We start from the raw sequence: 18761 nt of genomic DNA on the forward strand, positions 1-18761 counted from the left end.
GACTATAGGGTACGCTGAACCGTCTGCCAACTCAGGTATTCATGCTTACTTCCCAATGAATTTAAGTAGTTAACTGGTTATGACTGAATTTCTGTAAATACGGATTAGCTCGAACTGAACATGCAAACTGAGAATGCAACAATTAATCTGATAATGATGCATTCATTAAACTGAGGCACGTATAACTAAATACTGAAATTCTGACCTCAGTGTGTAATTCAAAAACTAAAGAAATAATGCTAGGGTTCTGAAATTCATGCGATAAACTGAGCAATAACATGATAATCTGATTTGAAACATTTAAATAACTAATTCATGATGATCTGTTCAAATTCTAGAAACCCTAGGTCTGTTTATAATCATGGAATCAAGAATCTGACTGAATTCTAGGGACCTAATGGGCGAAAGGAACCCACTAGTGGAAATCTCACATACCTGGTGACGAATTCCACGGAGAAATCTTTCGATTTAGGGGCTGGAACTGAAGAAACCTCGCTGCGTTCTTGAACTAGGGTTCTTGACCTTTTTCTCCTCTCTTGCTTCTAATTCTTCTAAGTTTGATTAATGATTTGACTTAGGTAAGTTCTAGTTATATTTCTAGGCTTAAACTAATTAAAACCTCATGATTTAGGGTCTTAAACGACGTATCTTAGGGGTTAAATGAAATAGGAAAAGACCAAAAGACCCTTAAATTAGCTGCTGTCGGAGTGACTGACGGACCTGACTGACGGTCCGTCAATCAATCGACGGTCCGTCGATTGGGTCCGTAGGTCGAGTCTGCCCGACAGGTCTTCACTAAAACGGCATAAATTTTTACTCGGAGGTCGGAATTTATCAAACTCGGTGGCGTTGGAAAGATAATTCAATTATCTATCTAACCATAGGTCATGGGACACATAATTCATTTTGTGCTAAAAGTTATGACCATCTGAAGTTGACCCATCAGAATTTTCAGCTAACTGGCTACTATCCTTCGATCTACGGTCAGACCTACGGACCGTGGATCGAATGACGGTCCGTGCTGGGTCAACCGTAGTTCATGTCAGAGGCTGGGTAAAGGAGGTCTTGATCCACGGACACAGACCACGGACCGTGGTCTGATCTACGACCGTGGGTCTATCCGTGAGTCGAGACTTAACCAATTTTCTGAGCTGGCTGGGGAGGGGTTGCAGTGGCGAACCACGGACCACCAGCACGAGCCGTGGTTTGACCTACGGTCTGTGGATGGTGACCGTAAGTTGCACCTGCAACTTCTCAAAATCTGCATTTTTGTCTATTTTGAATACGGGGTGTTACAGTTTCTGACGCGATCTACGGACCTGCAAGATGGACCGTGAGTCCATCTACGGTCCGTCGATGGCGTCCGTAAGTGCCATCTGTGTCACCAGAAATTTGAAGTCTCAACCAAGTTTCCCCCATTTCTTTCCCACTTTCTCATACATGCTCCAAAGTATTATACCTATGTTTATAGTTGTTTCCGACACTCCAAAGTACGTCTAAGCTTCAAGAATCCCTCCATAACATGTGATCGAACACCTTGAATTCATAATTCCGATTCAAGGAAAGATAGTTCCAAGTCAAGTGACGTTAGAAGTCAAGTAAAAGAGTAAAGAGTCAAGAGTTTAAAGTTGAGTTCGTTTCTCAAAGTTATTAGGGAACTATGTATTCCCAAAGAAGTTTAAAGAAATGTCTTTACATTTAAACAAGGTTGGAAGCTGAGATCTCCAAAAAGCCTTCGGGCTAGTTTTTGAGTAATTATCTCATATCAGCAGGAATAAATATGTTTTAAAAAAAACATAAGAGCCAGTACATTTTTGGGAGTAGTATCAAGCACCGAATTGGGGGAGCGTTCAAAGAACCCACAGCCCCCATAGAACCATGTTAGCCACCATGGGGTAGAAAAGGATCATACTTTTTAGATGAATCCTTTTCATATTAGACTAGTGGATCCATTAGGCAATTCAGGTCTTATACCTTTGGCCGGGTATAAGATGCTCTGGCAGCGTGAGGTCGATCGCTGTATCATCACTATAGCTCTTATGTGATGGTTGTCGGTTAGAGAAGCTCCCACAGCAGTTATTGTATTTTCATATACAGAGATTATTGTATTTTTATATACATCAGTTCATTGTATTTCTATATACATTTCAGGCTTATCGTATCTTTGTATACACACAGAGTTTATAGCATGTTTTAAACAGTCTTTCCTTATATCGCACTTGTTTTAAATTGCCTTATATTGAAAGAAGTCAGTCAGGTTGAGTTGAGTTGAGCTAGGTAAGCTATTCAGTTCCTTCCAGTTTTCCTTCTAGCCTTTGTTGCTTAGTTTCCCAGCTCGCATACTCGTACATTCCATGTACTGATGCCAGTTGGCCTGCATCGTTTGATGATGCAGATTCAGGTACCCCGGATCAGCATCCTGCACGTCGTTGATCCAGCGGAGCACTCCAGAGTCAGTGGTGGGCCTCCTTGCATTCCGGAGGACTCAATTATTTTTGTGTTCTTAATTCTGTTTTATTATGATGTTGCGAGGTCTGTCCCAACATTCATCTCAGTATTTTAGAGGCTTCATAGACAAACAGTCAGTCAGTTAGTTTTGAGTCTCTTATCTATATATATATGTAAATATTCTATTTTGAGATTTGAGTTGCCTTTATGGCCATATTTTATAAGTTAAGTTGTTTTGTAATATTGCATTGCATCGAGTTATTCTGTTGAGGTTTCCACTGAGTTAAGAAAGCCAGGCCAAGGGTTCGCTTGGGGCCAGAAATGGTCTCCGGGTGCCGGTCCCGCCCAGGGTGTAGGCTCAGGGCGTGACAACTGCAAAGATCTTCACTTATACAATATTATTATCATTCCATCCCCAAAAACTACAATTATGAGTTTTAAGATTATAAATTAATTTAATAAATAAACTTTCACTCTTTGCTACTTAAAATTTGTGAGAATAATGTGCAAATAGAGGACAATAATACTAGAAACCAAGCTAAAATAGCATAGAATGACACGAATAAATAGACATTTTAGACTTGTCAAGCTTCCAATCAAATGATACCAAAATAAAGAATTTTTGTTTAGAAAATAAAGATGAAATCTTAAAATCACTTCCCAAATAAAAGAAATTATTGACGTAGTTAATTATTGTTCCATTGATATTTAAATATGAATTTCACTTAAAAAAGTTAAATACTTTTGGAGTAAAACAATTAAAATACTCTTAACTTTTCGAAATTGAAGTTGAAATAAGGGTCTCTTACCAATATGTACATGAAAAAATCAATAAAAATGATCGGATTTGTATATGTGATTAATGATATTGTATTAATAGAGTATATTATGTATATCTAATTACCCAATATAATTATATATATAATGTATCGATATTGTATAAATAGTGTATATCATGTATATTTGAAAAAAAACTTTGATAGCTAATGAAATCTTTAAATCCCGATCAAATCAAAATCATATCTAAATAATTAGACATCATGAGATTCTCTCGATGATGTTTCAAGTCTTTTCATATAAATTTTCTCGAAAAAATTCAAGCTTGTTGCATGTCCAATTTCAAAAACAAGCTTTAAAGAAACTTTGAACATGAAAGAAGGAGAAGAAGAAGGAAGGGAGGAGGAAGGAAAGCAACGAAGAAATCAAGAAAAAGAAGAAAGATCATACAAAATCAATCATTAATGACCGAAAGAAGAAGACTAAAGAAAAAAGGGAAAATGATCATAGAAAATGTATTGCGCTTAAAATTAAAAGTGATCGAAGGATTATTAAATTATTTGAAATAAATATTTTTGACCCCATAAACATTTTATCTCATTTTCTCTCAAAGTAATGGACCAAATTTGTAATGAAGCAATTAACAAAATCCTTTTAAGTTGTATTCATAAACGAATATTGAAAGGATGTTGGACCTTATTGTAGTTTTAAAAACTTTGGGATGCACTTCAAAATATATACAAAATAGAGGGGTACTTCAAAAGAAATTTATCTCTTTATATATATGAGCTTCAACAGCTTTACACCTCTGAACTTCAATGGCGACTGTTCTTTCTCTGAACTGGACCCGGTTCACTTCTCAAGTTCCTCGCTCTTTTTCCTCTCCATTTCTTCGTAAGCACCGTCAATTCATCAGATTATATCGGAGCTTCCGCTATTCCGGTAGCTTATGCACTTTGTACTCCTCTTCTAAACGCCCTTACACCGTTGTAGCTTTCAGTTCTCCGTCTAATGGTAAGTAGAAACACATAATTCTTCATTTTATTACTGCTGAGGCAAAAAGAAGAAGCTGTAATTTCAATTTGAAATATTCTCTCGCAGTACAGTTAGGATAATCTTAGTAGCTAAGTTGGTTGGTTACTGAACTTTCACCTTGCTAGGTTAATTCCCCACCCTGTATTTCCCTAACCCCAATTTGATTAAAGAGAAAACCTATTAACTTTCTCGTGACTTATAAATGAATCTGTTTCATTAATCATAACTAGTTCTTGATTGTTAGAACTATTACTTTCGTTAAGCTGATTGATTACTTAGTTATGCAAATATGTAATGAAGGAGAATTGTATTGATATGGGGAAGTGTAATCATATACATTGATGTAGGAGTTTGTCTCCTTCCTTACAACAAAACTTGGAAATGAAAGGAGAACAAAGAAGGGTGGGAGGTTCCAGAATTAGTCTAATGAAACAACTAAGAAAATAAAGATACAAGTTCACAGCATAAGTGAAATATCTCCTCTTGTATATATAGCTGCCCATAGTGCACATGCTCCTTAACCAGGGTCCCAAATGTATTTTAACGGCTTAAAAGTTGGAGGCTTGGGCCTGCTTCTCATTCTAAAGAGTCTAATTTCACCAAATTTATTATCTTGTGCCTCATTCACAACAAGATAGTTTGCAAACGTTTTGATAATCTAAACTAGACAGTTCGCTAGTACCATTCAGTCATTTTTTCTGCCGAAAATGTCTGATGAATAATAAAAAAAATTGGCAGGCTCGAGTAGTTATACTGAGGTGGGTGATGAAAGATATGATGTGATTGTGGTGGGAGGAGGCCACGCAGGATGTGAAGCTGCCCTTGCTTCAGCACGATTAGGGGCAAAAACTCTGCTTCTTACTCTTAATATTGATCGCATCGCATGGCAGGTAATGGGAACTCGTCTTTTCTGGTTTTTGGACTAATTCCATTGCGTGCAATCAGCAATGTACTTTCTATTCTTTGGTGTTTATTTATTACTAATATTTTAAGTTGTATTTGTTGGAGTTCCACATCGGTGGGATAACGTGCACTTGATCTCATTATATGGTCTTGGCAAATCCTACCTCATGTGCTAGCTTGGGGGTTGAGTTAGGGTTAAGGTTCATTTTTTTAACAGTATTCTTTGATCATTTTTTAAATGAGGAAAATTGTGACGTAGGAATATTAGTCAACTTTAATTTTAGAAGAATGAATTGATCTAATCTCAGTTAGCTCCACAAAATGGTCAAACTGACAATCCATAAGCACAAAGTGGCAAATAAGTTGGACAAGAAGGAACTCTACAACTACGTGATAAAAAAGAAAAGGTTGGAATAGAAGGACTTGGATTATTGCTTCCCATGGGATACTTTGTAAATTTGTGATCCCAAGACCCTTCAGACTGTACATTGAACTACTTAATCAGCAGGCTTTTCAAAAGTAGTACCATGTCACACTATATATCGAGTATGGAGGAAACTTCAACTGATTGAACTAATGGCTACCCAAATGAATAGAGACATCACAAACCTGGATAGGTGAGTTGAGGAATTACAGGAGCAACTTGGGATCACTTAGGCTCAGTTCCAGTCTGACATATTCAATCCAGAACTAATCAGTAAAGAGAGAGAATTGTTAATCCAGTTGGCAGACTGGTCCAACATTCAGAAGAGGGTGCTAAGAGAAAGATCCAAAGCCAGTTGGATCTCGTACCAAGTTCTTGCATGCCTTTATGAAAGCAAGGCAGGCCAAAAATAAGGTATCTAACATCGGAGACATGTTAACAGATCCACTACAGATGCAATAGGAGTTCCTGAAGTTTGTCAAAAGCTTTTTTTTTTTTTTTATAACCGAGAAATCCGTCTGTGACCCGCCCTTTGGACCAATCACAGCCTTCTAAACTCGGTGGATAATGGGCCTGCCCCTCTACCCTTCTCCACTTAAATACCGGGCTTCGCTTTGCATGGTGTGGGGCTTGAACCTGCGGCCTAAGCCACAAATCCTCCACCTTTTGCCACTCGAGCTAGGCCTCTGGGAACAAATGCAACTGCATTGCCAAGTATTGACATAACAATAGCCAGATATGCCCCCTGCTTTACACCTGATTATCAAAGACAACTGGTACAGGAGGTAAGAAGGGAGGAGGTGCTGCTGGCCCTCAAAGATTTATCTTCTGACAAGGCTCTAGGTGTTGATGGCTTCCCAGTTGAGTTTTTTAAAACTTTATGGGGAACCATAGGGGAGGAGGTGATGGAAGCTGTGTTACAATTCTTTGAAACTGGAAAGATCTTAACTGGGATGAACTATACTACATTGACATTAGTGCCCAAAGTTCCCAATCCTACTTATGTCAAAGAGTTTAAACGCATAGCATGTTGTACTACTGTCTACAAACTGATAGCTAAGGTGCTTCCAGACTTTAACTTGTGGTGAACTGCTTGGTGGGTTCCTCACAGTCAGCTTTTATAGAAGGGAGGAGCATTCTTGACAATGTGATTATAGCTCATGAACTGGTCAAAGGATACTCTCAAAATGAGTATCTCCCGGATGCATAGTGAAGGTAGATATTAGAAAAGCTTATCAATTAAGTGGTCTTTCTTAAGAGTGGTCCTGCTTGAGTTTGGCTTTCCTCTAAAGTTTGTGAATTTGGTAATGGAGTGTGTGACCACAGTACAATATGCATTTATCCTTAATGGCGATCTTATACCTATGCTCCAAGCAAAAAAAGGACTAAGACAAGTGACCCAATGTCACCTTATCTCTTTGTATTAGCTATGGAGTATTTAAAAAGATCATTGAAGCAACTAAGACACAATCTTGATTTAACTACCATCCCAGGAGTGAGAGACTCAAACTAGCACACATCTGATTTGCGGATGAGCTTTCATGTGTTGCAGAGCTGACAGTGTTATCAAAGGTGACAGCGCAAAAAAGCTCTAAGGTCTGTTGGGGCTTTAAGCGCAAAGCGCAAATAAAGCGCGTTCTTTAATGAAAAAAGGCGCAAAGGGAGAAAAAATATACAAATATATATTTTTAGTCTAAGACTAATAATTATAAACATGAATGATTTGCCTTAGAACCTTGAGGATGACTGAAGCGCACATAAAGCAAGGCGAAGCGCTCAACATGTTTTGAGCCTCGCTTCAAGGCTTAAGCGCGCCTTTGACTACACTGAGTGTTATTCAGTTGATCAGATGATGCTTCAGGCTTTTGATCACTTCTCTGAGTTCTTTGATTACATGCTAATTTGGAGAAGAGCTCTATCTATCTGGCAAAGAGCAAGTCCACACTGAAATGCACTTTTCTAATGGTGAGATGCCATTTAGTACTTGGCAGTGGCTCTCTCATCAAGGAAGCTGAGTGTTCAACAATGTATGCCACTTGTAGAGAAGATGATAGCAAGAGTGAAATGTTGGACCACTAAATTTCTGTTCAACTGTGGAAGTTTGCAACTAATAAAGAGTTCTTGTTTGAGATGCAGACTTACTGGGCTCAGGTTTCCTCCTACCAAAGAAGATCACTGAACTATTTGTAGGACTTTCCTATGGACAGACAGTGCTGAGGCATCAAGAAAAGCACTGACTGCCTGCGACAAAGAGTGTCTACCAAGATTAGTAGGAGGCCTTAACATCATTAATGTGGAACAAAACAGCTATTTGTTAATTGCTATGGATACTGGATGGAAAATAGGATACTCTATGGATTCAATGGGTACACAACTTCTATACCAAAGTCAAGGACCAGACTGAACTACAAACTTCTGGACAAGCAAGCTGGATTGTTAGGAAACCGTTTGATGCAAGAAAATGGTGTAACAACAGTAGCCTGATGACACAGTTGCAAAGCTGTTGGTGGAAAGGCAAATTCAGAATAAAGAAGGCATATATAGCACTAATTCCACAAAGCTCTAAGGTACCATGGAAGAGCATTACAATGGGATCTGGGACTATGCCTAGACACCAATATATTACATGGGTGGCTATTGATGCTAAGCTGTCCAAAGATAGACTGGAAAATTGGGGTGTCCATATCAATTTACTGCATCTGGATCGAGCGCAATGCAAAAAGATTTTAGGGCACCCAGAGGGAGAACAGAGACAAAGTTAGAGAGATTTTAATTCAATTACATCTCAGAGAGAACCAACAATCGCGATGGAAAAGGATTTTAGAGTAGTTGAATAGCGGAGTTTATTCTTGTATATTATATGGATGATCCGATCGGCAAGGACCATGATTGGGAATTGTTTGATCGTCTTTCTCTGAGCAAGAGTTAAAATAGAATCCACTTGAATTCGGGACCGCTATTCGAAATCTTAGTGGAACACTGGATTTCTTAATCTCAATTTGAATTGAAAGAATAAGTTGAATGAAAAGTTTTTGATTAATCTATCAATAGGCAGACAACACCTATATTGCTAGGACTCTTTAAAAATATCGACGGATGCGTGTCGGATACTCCAAAAGTAGTGTATTTTTAAAGTAACCAACATGGGTGCGGCAACATTTTTGAAGAGTCCTAGCAACATAGGACAACACTAACAAAGATAAGTGCCAGACATATTAAAGAAATTGATTCATCATCTGTAACATCCTAAGAATAGTTTTTTTGCATGTTTCTGTTCTTATTCTTACTGCAGCAAGAGGTTATTTTTGAGGACTAGTTCTAGAGTCTAAAGAACTAGCAGCTTTGTAAATATTTTGACCAAAAAAGGAACATGTAAATTTGTGATGTTATGCTTCAATTGCTGCTTCCAAAGGACCATATGTAAATTTGTGAATAAGTCACTTGAAATTTCTTGTGTAGAAAATTATGGAATTGAAGAGAGAAAAAAACTTCTCTTAGGACCACTCTTTGTAAAACTTGCTCTTTTTTACAGTGCTTTTTACTATGGTGTTTTATGTTTCTCTTTTTATTTTTGGGTTGTTTTCTGTGAACTCCATTAAGCTATAATTCAAGGACTATTAAGTTTCCAACCCAAGGTTGGTTCTTATATTTTGATCTGCTTTCATCTCATGATTGTGATCTTACTAATCAAAATTTCTGCAGCCATGTAATCCCGCAGTTGGTGGACCTGCAAAATCTCAGCTGGTGCATGAAGTCGATGCACTGGGTGGTGATATTGGAAAAATAGCGGATAGGTAAACTTTAGTACTCCAATTGCTCTTGAAAAATTCATCTAGTCTTGTTTGGTAACCAGCTCACTGGAAGCATTTTTTCAACTCCAAAAAATAGGAAACAAAACCATGTTTGTCTTTTAAAAGGAAACTAATGAAATTTGGCATTAATTTTAAGTTCTAAGAAAAATATAAGGGGCAAGAATACTATAAAAAGCCTGCAGGCTTACAAATTTATGTGTGTCTGGAAGGAAGAATAACTGAAGAACTATGCTAGATGCCGAATAGTGAAAAAAAGAAAACAACGAACAAAGTAGCTTGCAAGCATGAAAATGTCTTTGGAACAAGTTTGGCAAGAAAATGGAGAGGGTGTGGGACAAGATAAATGTAATAGAAAAAAATAGCTGGGCTTTTTTTTATGGTATTCGATATTCTTGGAGTTATATTTTATTAAATCCACCTATCATTATTCAGAAGACTGATGGAAGCTTCTTTTTTCAATAGGTGCTATTTGCAGAAACGTGTTCTTAACATCTCTAGGGGCCCTGCTGTTTGGGCATTACGTGCACAGACAGATAAGAGAGAATATGCTCTAGAAATGAAAAAGATTGTTGAGAGGTAAGTTAATTGTCCCAAAATAGAATACAGTTGTTATCAAGAATGACTTGTACTCATGAGTAAGCTGCTCAAAGGTTTTACCATATGGGGCAGATGATCTTAGTAAGATATTTTATGAATTTTACAAGCATGGGGCAGATAAATTTCATTCAGGCCAATAATACATTCAGTAACTTGTCTTTGTCACTACTGCAATTACCACTTTACTGTGTTTCATTTTGACCTACACAGTGAAATAAGTAGTTTATGAGTGCTACATAGGTCTTGCTTTGTATGATTATGTACTTATTTCTTAAGCTTTGATCTATTGTTCTTGGAGAGATAAAGATGAAAGTTTAGTAATTTCTCGTCCATGCTATTGCAGTTCATGGATCACCTATATACTAGGCTGACATCTCGGATACTTATATTTCTAGTTATACTTTATATGCTTTAAAAATGTTACAAACACAGGACTGTCATCTTGGATACTCTTTCTAGCAAATCTTATGTACTTCTCAGTTAAAGTTGTACAATGTCTCCATTTAACAGATTATTTGAAATATATTTACCTGTACCCTGCAAGAAGTTGAACTGCTCGGGTCCTTTGGGGTGTGATGGTCATCTTTTCTTTATTACATTACAAAGCGCTACGAAAATATTCACCTCAGGTTTCTGGGATTACTGCTGTGCTGATGTAACTTTCACCTTTTATTCCAAGCCGAACTAAATCCATTTCATTCGCCTCCTTCTAAATTAATTTGTTTCTTCTTTTTCTTTTTGGGTATAGAAAGGAAAAAGAGCTAAGCTATAAACTTCTATTTACTTACCTGAAAACTTAGTATAGAGAAATTCAATTAATTCCTTGTGCATTGGTGCATGTCTTCACAAGTCCATTTGTTGAAATTATGTATCTCAAACATATTGGTGGCCCTCACATCTTCAGAGCCTAACTTGTGGCTCCTATTTCTAGCACACCAAATCTCTTTATCAGAGAGGCAATGGTAACAGATATTTTGTTGGGGAAAAATGACAACGTTGAGGGGGTCTGTACTTTCTTTGGAATGAACTTCTATGCACCTTCGGTGATTCTGACGACAGGGACCTTTATGAGTGGGAAAATTTGGATTGGTAGAACTTCAATGCCTGCAGGAAGAGCTGGTGAATCAGCTTCCGTTGGTCTAACAGAAAACTTGCAGCGCCTTGGCTTTGAAACTGATAGGCTAAAAACTGGAACCCCTGCACGTGTGGACTCTCGTACTGTAGATTTCTCAGGATTGGAGCCCCAATATGGAGATGAAGAGGTCCTTCTGCTTATTTTTAATATGTAGGTTCTGTAGACTTAACTGTATCTATGATTTCTAACCATGCTGAACTACTTGTGCAATCCAATAGCATATTACTTACGCCAATGTATTTTCTGGTGAGTTGCAAATATTGGATGCCTCTGGATGAGTTTTGTTTATTAAGTATGTTGTATAAGAGAGAATCACTTGCAAGTTCATGCTATCTTTATTTGAGTTGTCTCATGGAGAAACTTGCTTGTCATTTCGAAATGCTCTGGCTCTCTCTGAGCCTATATCTGATTTAGGATTTCCTCTAAAAGTACTCTGATAGGTGAGATTTGATTTAGGATTTCCTCCAGAAGTACTCTGCTATTCGATATCTAATACTCTTTTTCCCTGGTCCTACGGTTATTTCTTGATTTTTACTGATAATAATAGATGTTAAGATTGTCTGATCAGAAAATTTATTATGAGCAACTTTATATCTAATATGAAACTGCAAGCATGTATTTCTGGGTGCTATCTGCTATAGAATACAAGTTACAAGATGTCCAGCTCCCCCCTTCCTCTTCCTCTGGGATTGATCGTAGAGAACAGTATATACATCGTGAGGGGGCTTGTGTTCTTGATAGTTAGCTACTTGTAGAGCTTTTATTTTGCTTGTTGCCTTCATTTTATCTCATGAGGGTTTGAGATTTGGAGAGTTGAAATTCCCTTAAAAGTGTGCTATGTATTTGTTGGTAAGGTTCACTTAAAAATAATCAAATTTTCTTTGTTTACCAATTCTCAAAAAAAAAAAAATCAAATTTTCTTCATCACTAATTTATATAGATGTATACATGCTCATGCCTCTACATTCATATGTTCTAACATTTTTCATTGATCCTCAGGTAAGCTGGTTCAGTTTTGATGCTAATTACCATATAGAAAGGGAACAAATGTGTTGCTACCTTACACGTACCACAAAGAGTACTCATCAGCTTATTAGAGATAATTTGCATGAAACTCCTACTTATGGAGGTTGGGTGGAAGCTAAGGGCCCTCGATACTGCCCCTCCATTGAGGATAAGGTATTGTATGATGTTGCACCATATGGAGCTTCTCTCTGGTTTCAAGGCATTTCATACTAAATTCTCCATTCTAGCTCTATCTTCTTGTTAATGTCACCTAATGCACAGAATGCTTGCGTTTACTGATGTGAGAATGCTGCATGTTTCTTAACCAAAAATGTGAAACAGAGTTTTAATCTTCTTTCCAACTTTACTTTCCTTCTAGAGACAAATTTATATCAGCATGACGATTTCAAATGAAGTACAGAAAAGTTGTTACTTCGGATTTTTTCATCTCCAAGGGTGTTGTTCTTTGTTGTCAAATGCTCTGATAAGAGGGTGCAATTAAGCAGGCTACTATTTACTATTTCCCAAGCATGAAAGCTTGGAATCATATACTCTTAATTGAAAACATAGCTCCATTATTTCAATTAAGTGTTAATGTTGTCCCTTTTTGTTCTCCCAGCAAAAAAGTTATATCCTGATATTTCAATGGGAGGCAATTTATACCCACTGAAATTTGTTATTAGTTAGTAATTATTTTGTAACTTGGAAACACCTTGTGCTATTGGAAGGAAAAGAAAGTAAGTGGAGGGAAGATTAATTCCATCTGATACTAGAATCCCCTAATGTTACAAATAGGTTTTCTAGGGAGTGGAGGGTAATTCCTTGGTTGTAAAAGAGTATGTTGTGGCGAGTTCTAATCCCTCATTAAAATATCATGGCTCCAGATTGGAAAACTTGGTTAATTTTTTATTTATTTCTCCCATGTGAAGTATGATTATCTTTTTGACTATTTCAGATTGTAAGATTTCAAGATAAAGAGTCTCATCAAATATTCCTTGAACCTGAGGGTCGAAGTGTCCCTGAGCTCTACGTGCAGGTTTGCTTACTCTTTGGTTTTGCTTCCACTTTTGAGTTAATATAATTACTGCCTTACTGGAGGAAAAATGCTTTTCGTTGACTGTAATGTTGCTACAATCTGGCGGTGTTTATGGTACAAATTCCTTACATTGAAGCAGTGTTATTAATTGATCGACTAGGCGTTATCACCTCTGTGAACAGTAGGGTGCAAAGTGATCCCAGCTAGAAGCAGCAAAAAAATTGACTTTGACTTTGGAAGTTGTATTTTTTTAAAAGAACTTTTTAAAAGGACTTTTTCCTTTTTAGTTCTAGGTCCTAAGATCCCCCCCACCCCCACCCCACACCACACACACACACGTCAGCTTTAGCACTCTTTTTCTTTGTTTTCTTCTTCTCAGCTTTACAAGGCCTTTCCTAACTGGTACCTTTCTTTGCCTACTTTGAATTTACTTCTTATTTTTCTTCTACAAGTGAGTCTCTTTATTATGCAACTCCTCTTCAACCCTTTCAATTACCAGAGTAATTGAGTATGAATTGTTTGTTACAGATTGATTCTTTATATGATTTATTAACTGAAAGTCGAAAATTTAATTTTGCGATGGGATCAACTTTTACGTGACCTTGTTGAATTACATAACAGGATGCTTTTGGTATCAAAGAGAATGTTTTGGTGAAAATGTTTTACCTTGGGAAATCATTTCCCACGTCATGTTCCCATTTTTGTCTGTGTTCTAATATATGATAAGCTTGACGGTGGAGGATTGTGTATGATGACTATGGTTTGAATGATATTTTAGTAATAATGGTTAATAACAATGTTAGAAGCAATGTTAGAGGGGAAAAAAGAACATTAGAGGCAAAGTTAACAATGTCTAACTGTTATCCACCAAGTTTTGAACTGTGCAAGGGAAGCAAGGGATATTGCAAACCCTGTAAAAGGAAGGCTTAGGTTTCTCCCCTTTCAAGGAAACTATTTTCCTTATGTGACCTTATCGAGAAAAAATATTTTTATTGGAGAAACATTTTTTTTGAGAAGGGTGGAGAAACATTTTCAACAAGTCAAAGTAACCAAATACTCATAAACAATTCATCAAGAGAACAGATTAAGAAAAGCATCCTTGGTCATACCAATCACACCCTGAACGATGTTTAATATGAGCTGTTGGAGTAATATTGTTATTTATTATATTTAGACGCTGAAATCGGTAATTTAAATTATGATTTGATTTACAGTTGCTAAATCCATACATGTTAGGTATTTTTGTATGTCCGGAAAATTGGGTGCTTTACTTCGAACTTCGAAGAAGTGTACAGTCTTTGGGTCTTGTCGGCTTTTTGTGGTTCTCTTTTTAAAACTATTGTGTTCAAGATTGTTACCTATTTCCCAGTATAAAGAGCTAAGGTAATGCCAGTAAGTGATATCCTTGAAATTTATTTTAATTTGTTATGACTTGGTCATTTTCGAAGAACTGATGCAGATGTGCTGGTAAGAAGATATGTAGTCTAAGGCTCTCTGCTGACTAATTTCTTGAAGTTAAAATTCATTTTCTTAGTTCCCTCTCTCTTGGAAATGAAACAACCTGATGATGTATGCCACTGTATTGCTGTGTAAAATGCTCCTTTGCTATTTGCACAATGTAATGATTCGTTTTTCTGTAGGGATTCTCTACTGGTTTGCCGGAGAGACTACAGTTGCCACTTTTACGAACATTACCCGGACTTGAGAACTGTACAATGCTGAGACCAGCCTACGCTGTAGAGTATGATTACTTGCCTGCTTATCAGTGCTCCAGATCCCTAATGACTAAAAAAATCGAGGGCCTTTTCTTTTCTGGCCAGATAAATGGGACAACAGGCTATGAAGAAGCTGCTGCCCAGGTTTTTATATTCCAATGATGCTCACTTCAGCTTCTGTATTCTTATCTATGTATCCAAAGATATAGGACTGTTTATACCAGTACCTACTTTTTAACTAACGGTTATGATAATTATCTGATAAGGTCTTCTAAGCCTCTTTTGGTAAATTTTCCTAATGTAGGGGATCATATCTGGAATTAATGCAGCTAGATACTCAGATGGAAAGCAACTTATTGTTCTTGAGAGAGAAAGTAGTTTTATAGGGACTCTGATTGATGATCTTGTAACCAAAGATCTTCGAGAGCCTTATCGCATGTTAACAAGGTGAAGTGATGACCTCTTTTCCTTTTGATTATGCAACATACAGTAGCTACGATTTGCTTACTGTTAAGTTTGCTGATGAAATCACAATATTCTTGTGGTTGCATTATTGTCCAAATTAAGAGAACGTTGTTTGTGTTTAAGTCATTTTCTGTTTAACCTCTATTTAACAGTATTGACCAGCGATATAACCTTAGCAATTAGTATGCAATACCATTTTTTGGATAATTGACAACCTTCTTTTTCTGTGCTGGTCTATGCCCTTAGATTTGTATGTTTTTACCTTCTCCTCTTTCCATGTTGCTATTGGCCAAGCCATTTCCTATTTGTCATCATTATTAGATACCAATTTTATCTCTGGACCTTCTGTAAGCAGAGTGCATCTTTCCTTGTGTTTGTAGACCTCAATGTTCTAATGCTTGGGCAAGACATGCATGAGGGGAAACAAAATGAAGAAAAAGATTAAAGAAATAGTTATGCCTTTGGCATTGTTGTAAACATCAATTAGTTCCATTTGCCTTCTGGTGTAGTATTTTTTTTTTCATGTTTTAAGTACTGCTGTTGTGTTCCTACCAATTTTTTATTTTTTATTTTTGAAAAGTGTTTACTGACTGATGTTCTAGATTTATATTTTCAGTTCATGCAATTGCATGAAAGTTCTTACAAAAAATTATCTTTGCTTATGGCTTTGTTTAGACTAATACCTATGTCATTGAGCACAGAAAATCCAATATATTTCTTTCTGACGGGCCTAACTCAATTTCATGTGCTACCTCATGAGGTGAGGTTTGTCCAAGAGTATATAAGAGGATAAATGGATATTGGGCCTAACTCAATCGCAAGAGATACCTCATGATCTGAAGATTGACCAAGACCTGGACAATAGTCCATTCCTATTTCCCTCTACCAATGGAGGACACTTTGCACGCCTAGGGTTAGACATTTAGTGCATGGACAATATTACATGGGGGCTTATAAAATTAGGAAACCAAGAATACAGAGATGAGTCTGGCTCTATTACTATTGGAAGATGACAACCTTTTTTTTCTAATAACTGAGAAATACCTGAGGCCCTGTGGCACAAGGTTCAGAACTCGGTGGATAATGGGCCTTCCCCTTTACCCTTCCCCCAAGAAATTTAGAAAGGAAAAGAAGATGAAAACCTATTGTCTAGGTACATGACCTGTTATTGACGTTACTGAGAAATCTTGACTAATTGTCTATGATAGTTCTCATCTTTCTGTGTAGATCTTTAATCTTTTTGATGATAACTAAGTGCATAACCTGTTATTAACCTTACTAAGAAATATAGTCTAATTGTATATGATAGTTCTTATCTGTCTGTAATTCCACTTGCTAATAGTCTAATATGCCTTCAGCCGCTCAGAACATCGTCTGCTTCTGCGGTCTGATAATGCGGACAGCCGTCTCACCCCACTTGGTCGTGAAATTGGCTTAATAGATGATAGAAGGTGGATGATGTACCAGGAGAAGCAAGCTCGTATCATGGAGGAGAAAAGGCGGTTGAAAGCAGTTAGAATTTCAGGTCAGCGTTGTTTCTTTCCGTTGTCCCTATGCTCGTTGGTGACACAATATTGTGATAACCTTATTACTTGTGCTTATTTGGAATTATAATTGTAGAAGTAAATATCTGAAGTCTTTTGTTCATTCATTTCCTGTCAAACTCAATGCCTGTTTCTGTTGCTTCCAGGTGGAGAGTTGGCCGCTGAAGTTACTCTTCTCTCTGCTCAGCCAGTAAGGGATTCATCAACACTAGAGAGCCTGCTTAAGAAACCACATGTACAATACGGAGTTTTTGACAAGCATGGGTTTGGAAATTCCACTCTGTCCAGGATGGAGAAACAGTGCGTAGAGATTGATATCAAATATGAAGGCTTCATTGTACGCCAGCAGAGCCAACTTCAACAGGTGAACAGTGATGCAATAGGCTTAATTTACTAGAACTAGAATAGGGGATTCGGTTGTATCTGCACACTCATTGGTCTTTTGATCCTCCATCTTCGCCTTAAAATTCCTCCATCTCTAATGGACCAGTATCTCATATCTTTGTGGCAATGACTTTCTGCTTGTAGATGGTTCATCAACAGCACAAACCAATTCCTGAGGACATAGATTATTATGCAATGACGACTTTGTCGCTCGAAGCACGTGAAAAACTGTCAAAGGTATTTTCTGCCTCATCTGCATAGCACTGCAGTCTTCATGCACACACAAACTTCTATTTATTTCCTTATACTTTTCAGTTTTCACAAGCTCAATGGTTTAGATCATTCTGTAGAAAGATGGCATATTGTGCCTCACTATTGTCCTTGTTAAAATTTTTATGGTACAATTTCTTTTTTGAGATGTTGTAAAATGAATTGCGGTTAATTGTTTGTAGGGTTGGGTGTTTCGCCAGTTGCCTAATATTTCCCATGATTGTATCTTCTCGATGTACAGGTTAGGCCTCAAACAATTGGGCAAGCGAGTAGAGTTGGTGGAGTTAATCCTGCTGACATTACAGCACTCCTCATTATTCTCGAATCAAACAGGAGGAAAGCCAAAGAGCAGAGTAGAGAACAAGCACTACTTTCGTGAAGTATATGGATGAACAACCTTAAGTCCTCTTCAAAAGACGGTCCGTCTCTTAAAACCAGCAGCAATACATGTCTGCATCATCTTTAGATCAATGAAATTAAGTCCTTATTTAACCTGCTGGATATCCTCTAACTAAGGTACCATCACCACTTGGGATGATATAGTCTTCCTGTTTTCATTTGAGATTCTTTTAGTGAAAAAACGAAACCAGAGGTTACATGTACACGAGTTGTAAGATCGAAAGCATGTCGAGCTGTCCACAGTTAAATCAAGCTTGTCTCGTCCTCCTCCCCAAACCCAAAACAGAAAGAAGTTAAATTAGAATTTTCTGTATACTAGAAGATTGATATCCTCTGTAATTAGGCAGATGTTGGTTAGTTATGGACTTTCCAGTTGTCTTATTTAATTACAGTTATAGCAAGCTGCAGTGGCTCCTTTGTGTCTCGTTTTTGCAGTTTTAACACACGTCAATTTGTGTACACACATACTTATCAAAACACTTGGCGTTCGTGCTTTTTATAAAGTTTTTGCGTCGTTGTAAGCTGTACTTCAAGGGATACTTTCCTTTAGAACATGTTGTCATGTGTCCCTCCGTTAAAATTATAGGTACATTTGTGCCAATTATAATACAAAAGTTATATTTAGATTGAAAGTATAACAAAAGAGTATATTTAAATCAAAGAATAACGAGTGGTATATTTAAACTGTTTTTTTTTTTTATAGTACAAGAGAATATTTGACCCTTTTCCTAATTTTTAAATATTTTTCTCTTTCTTGAATTTTTGTGTTGAATCAAATACCATCACATAAATTAAAAGGGGATATATATAAC

General features: G+C 37.1%; 1 protein-coding gene across 1 annotated transcript; it reads left to right on the forward strand.

The window, feature by feature from the left end:
* The first annotated feature begins 4015 nt into the window (after positions 1-4015).
* Positions 4016-18473, forward strand: LOC125810606 (uncharacterized). Its single transcript, XM_049490076.1, has 13 exons — positions 4016-4239; positions 4999-5150; positions 9290-9381; positions 9862-9975; positions 10928-11258; positions 12131-12310; positions 13092-13172; positions 14813-15031; positions 15192-15334; positions 16711-16877; positions 17043-17260; positions 17425-17517; positions 17792-18473. Exons 1-13 carry the CDS (start codon positions 4044-4046, stop codon positions 17927-17929), a joined length of 2124 nt encoding a protein of 707 aa, XP_049346033.1. The 5' UTR covers positions 4016-4043; the 3' UTR covers positions 17930-18473.
* The last annotated feature ends 288 nt before the right edge of the window (positions 18474-18761 follow it).

This window comes from Solanum verrucosum, unplaced genomic scaffold (assembly GCF_900185275.1).
Source record: "Solanum verrucosum unplaced genomic scaffold, falcon-dt-bn FXZP01000118.1, whole genome shotgun sequence".
In the NCBI taxonomy this organism is placed as follows: domain Eukaryota; kingdom Viridiplantae; phylum Streptophyta; class Magnoliopsida; order Solanales; family Solanaceae; genus Solanum; species Solanum verrucosum.

Coding starts and splice junctions, on each gene's coding strand:
- LOC125810606 (XM_049490076.1), top strand. CDS start 4,044: ATGGCGACTGTTCTTTCTCTGAACTGGACCCGGTTCACTTCTCAAGTT. Junction 16,878..17,042: donor GAAAGCAGTTAGAATTTCAG/GTCAGCGTTGTT, acceptor TGTTGCTTCCAG/GTGGAGAGTTGGCCGCTGAA. Junction 17,261..17,424: donor AGCAGAGCCAACTTCAACAG/GTGAACAGTGAT, acceptor TTCTGCTTGTAG/ATGGTTCATCAACAGCACAA.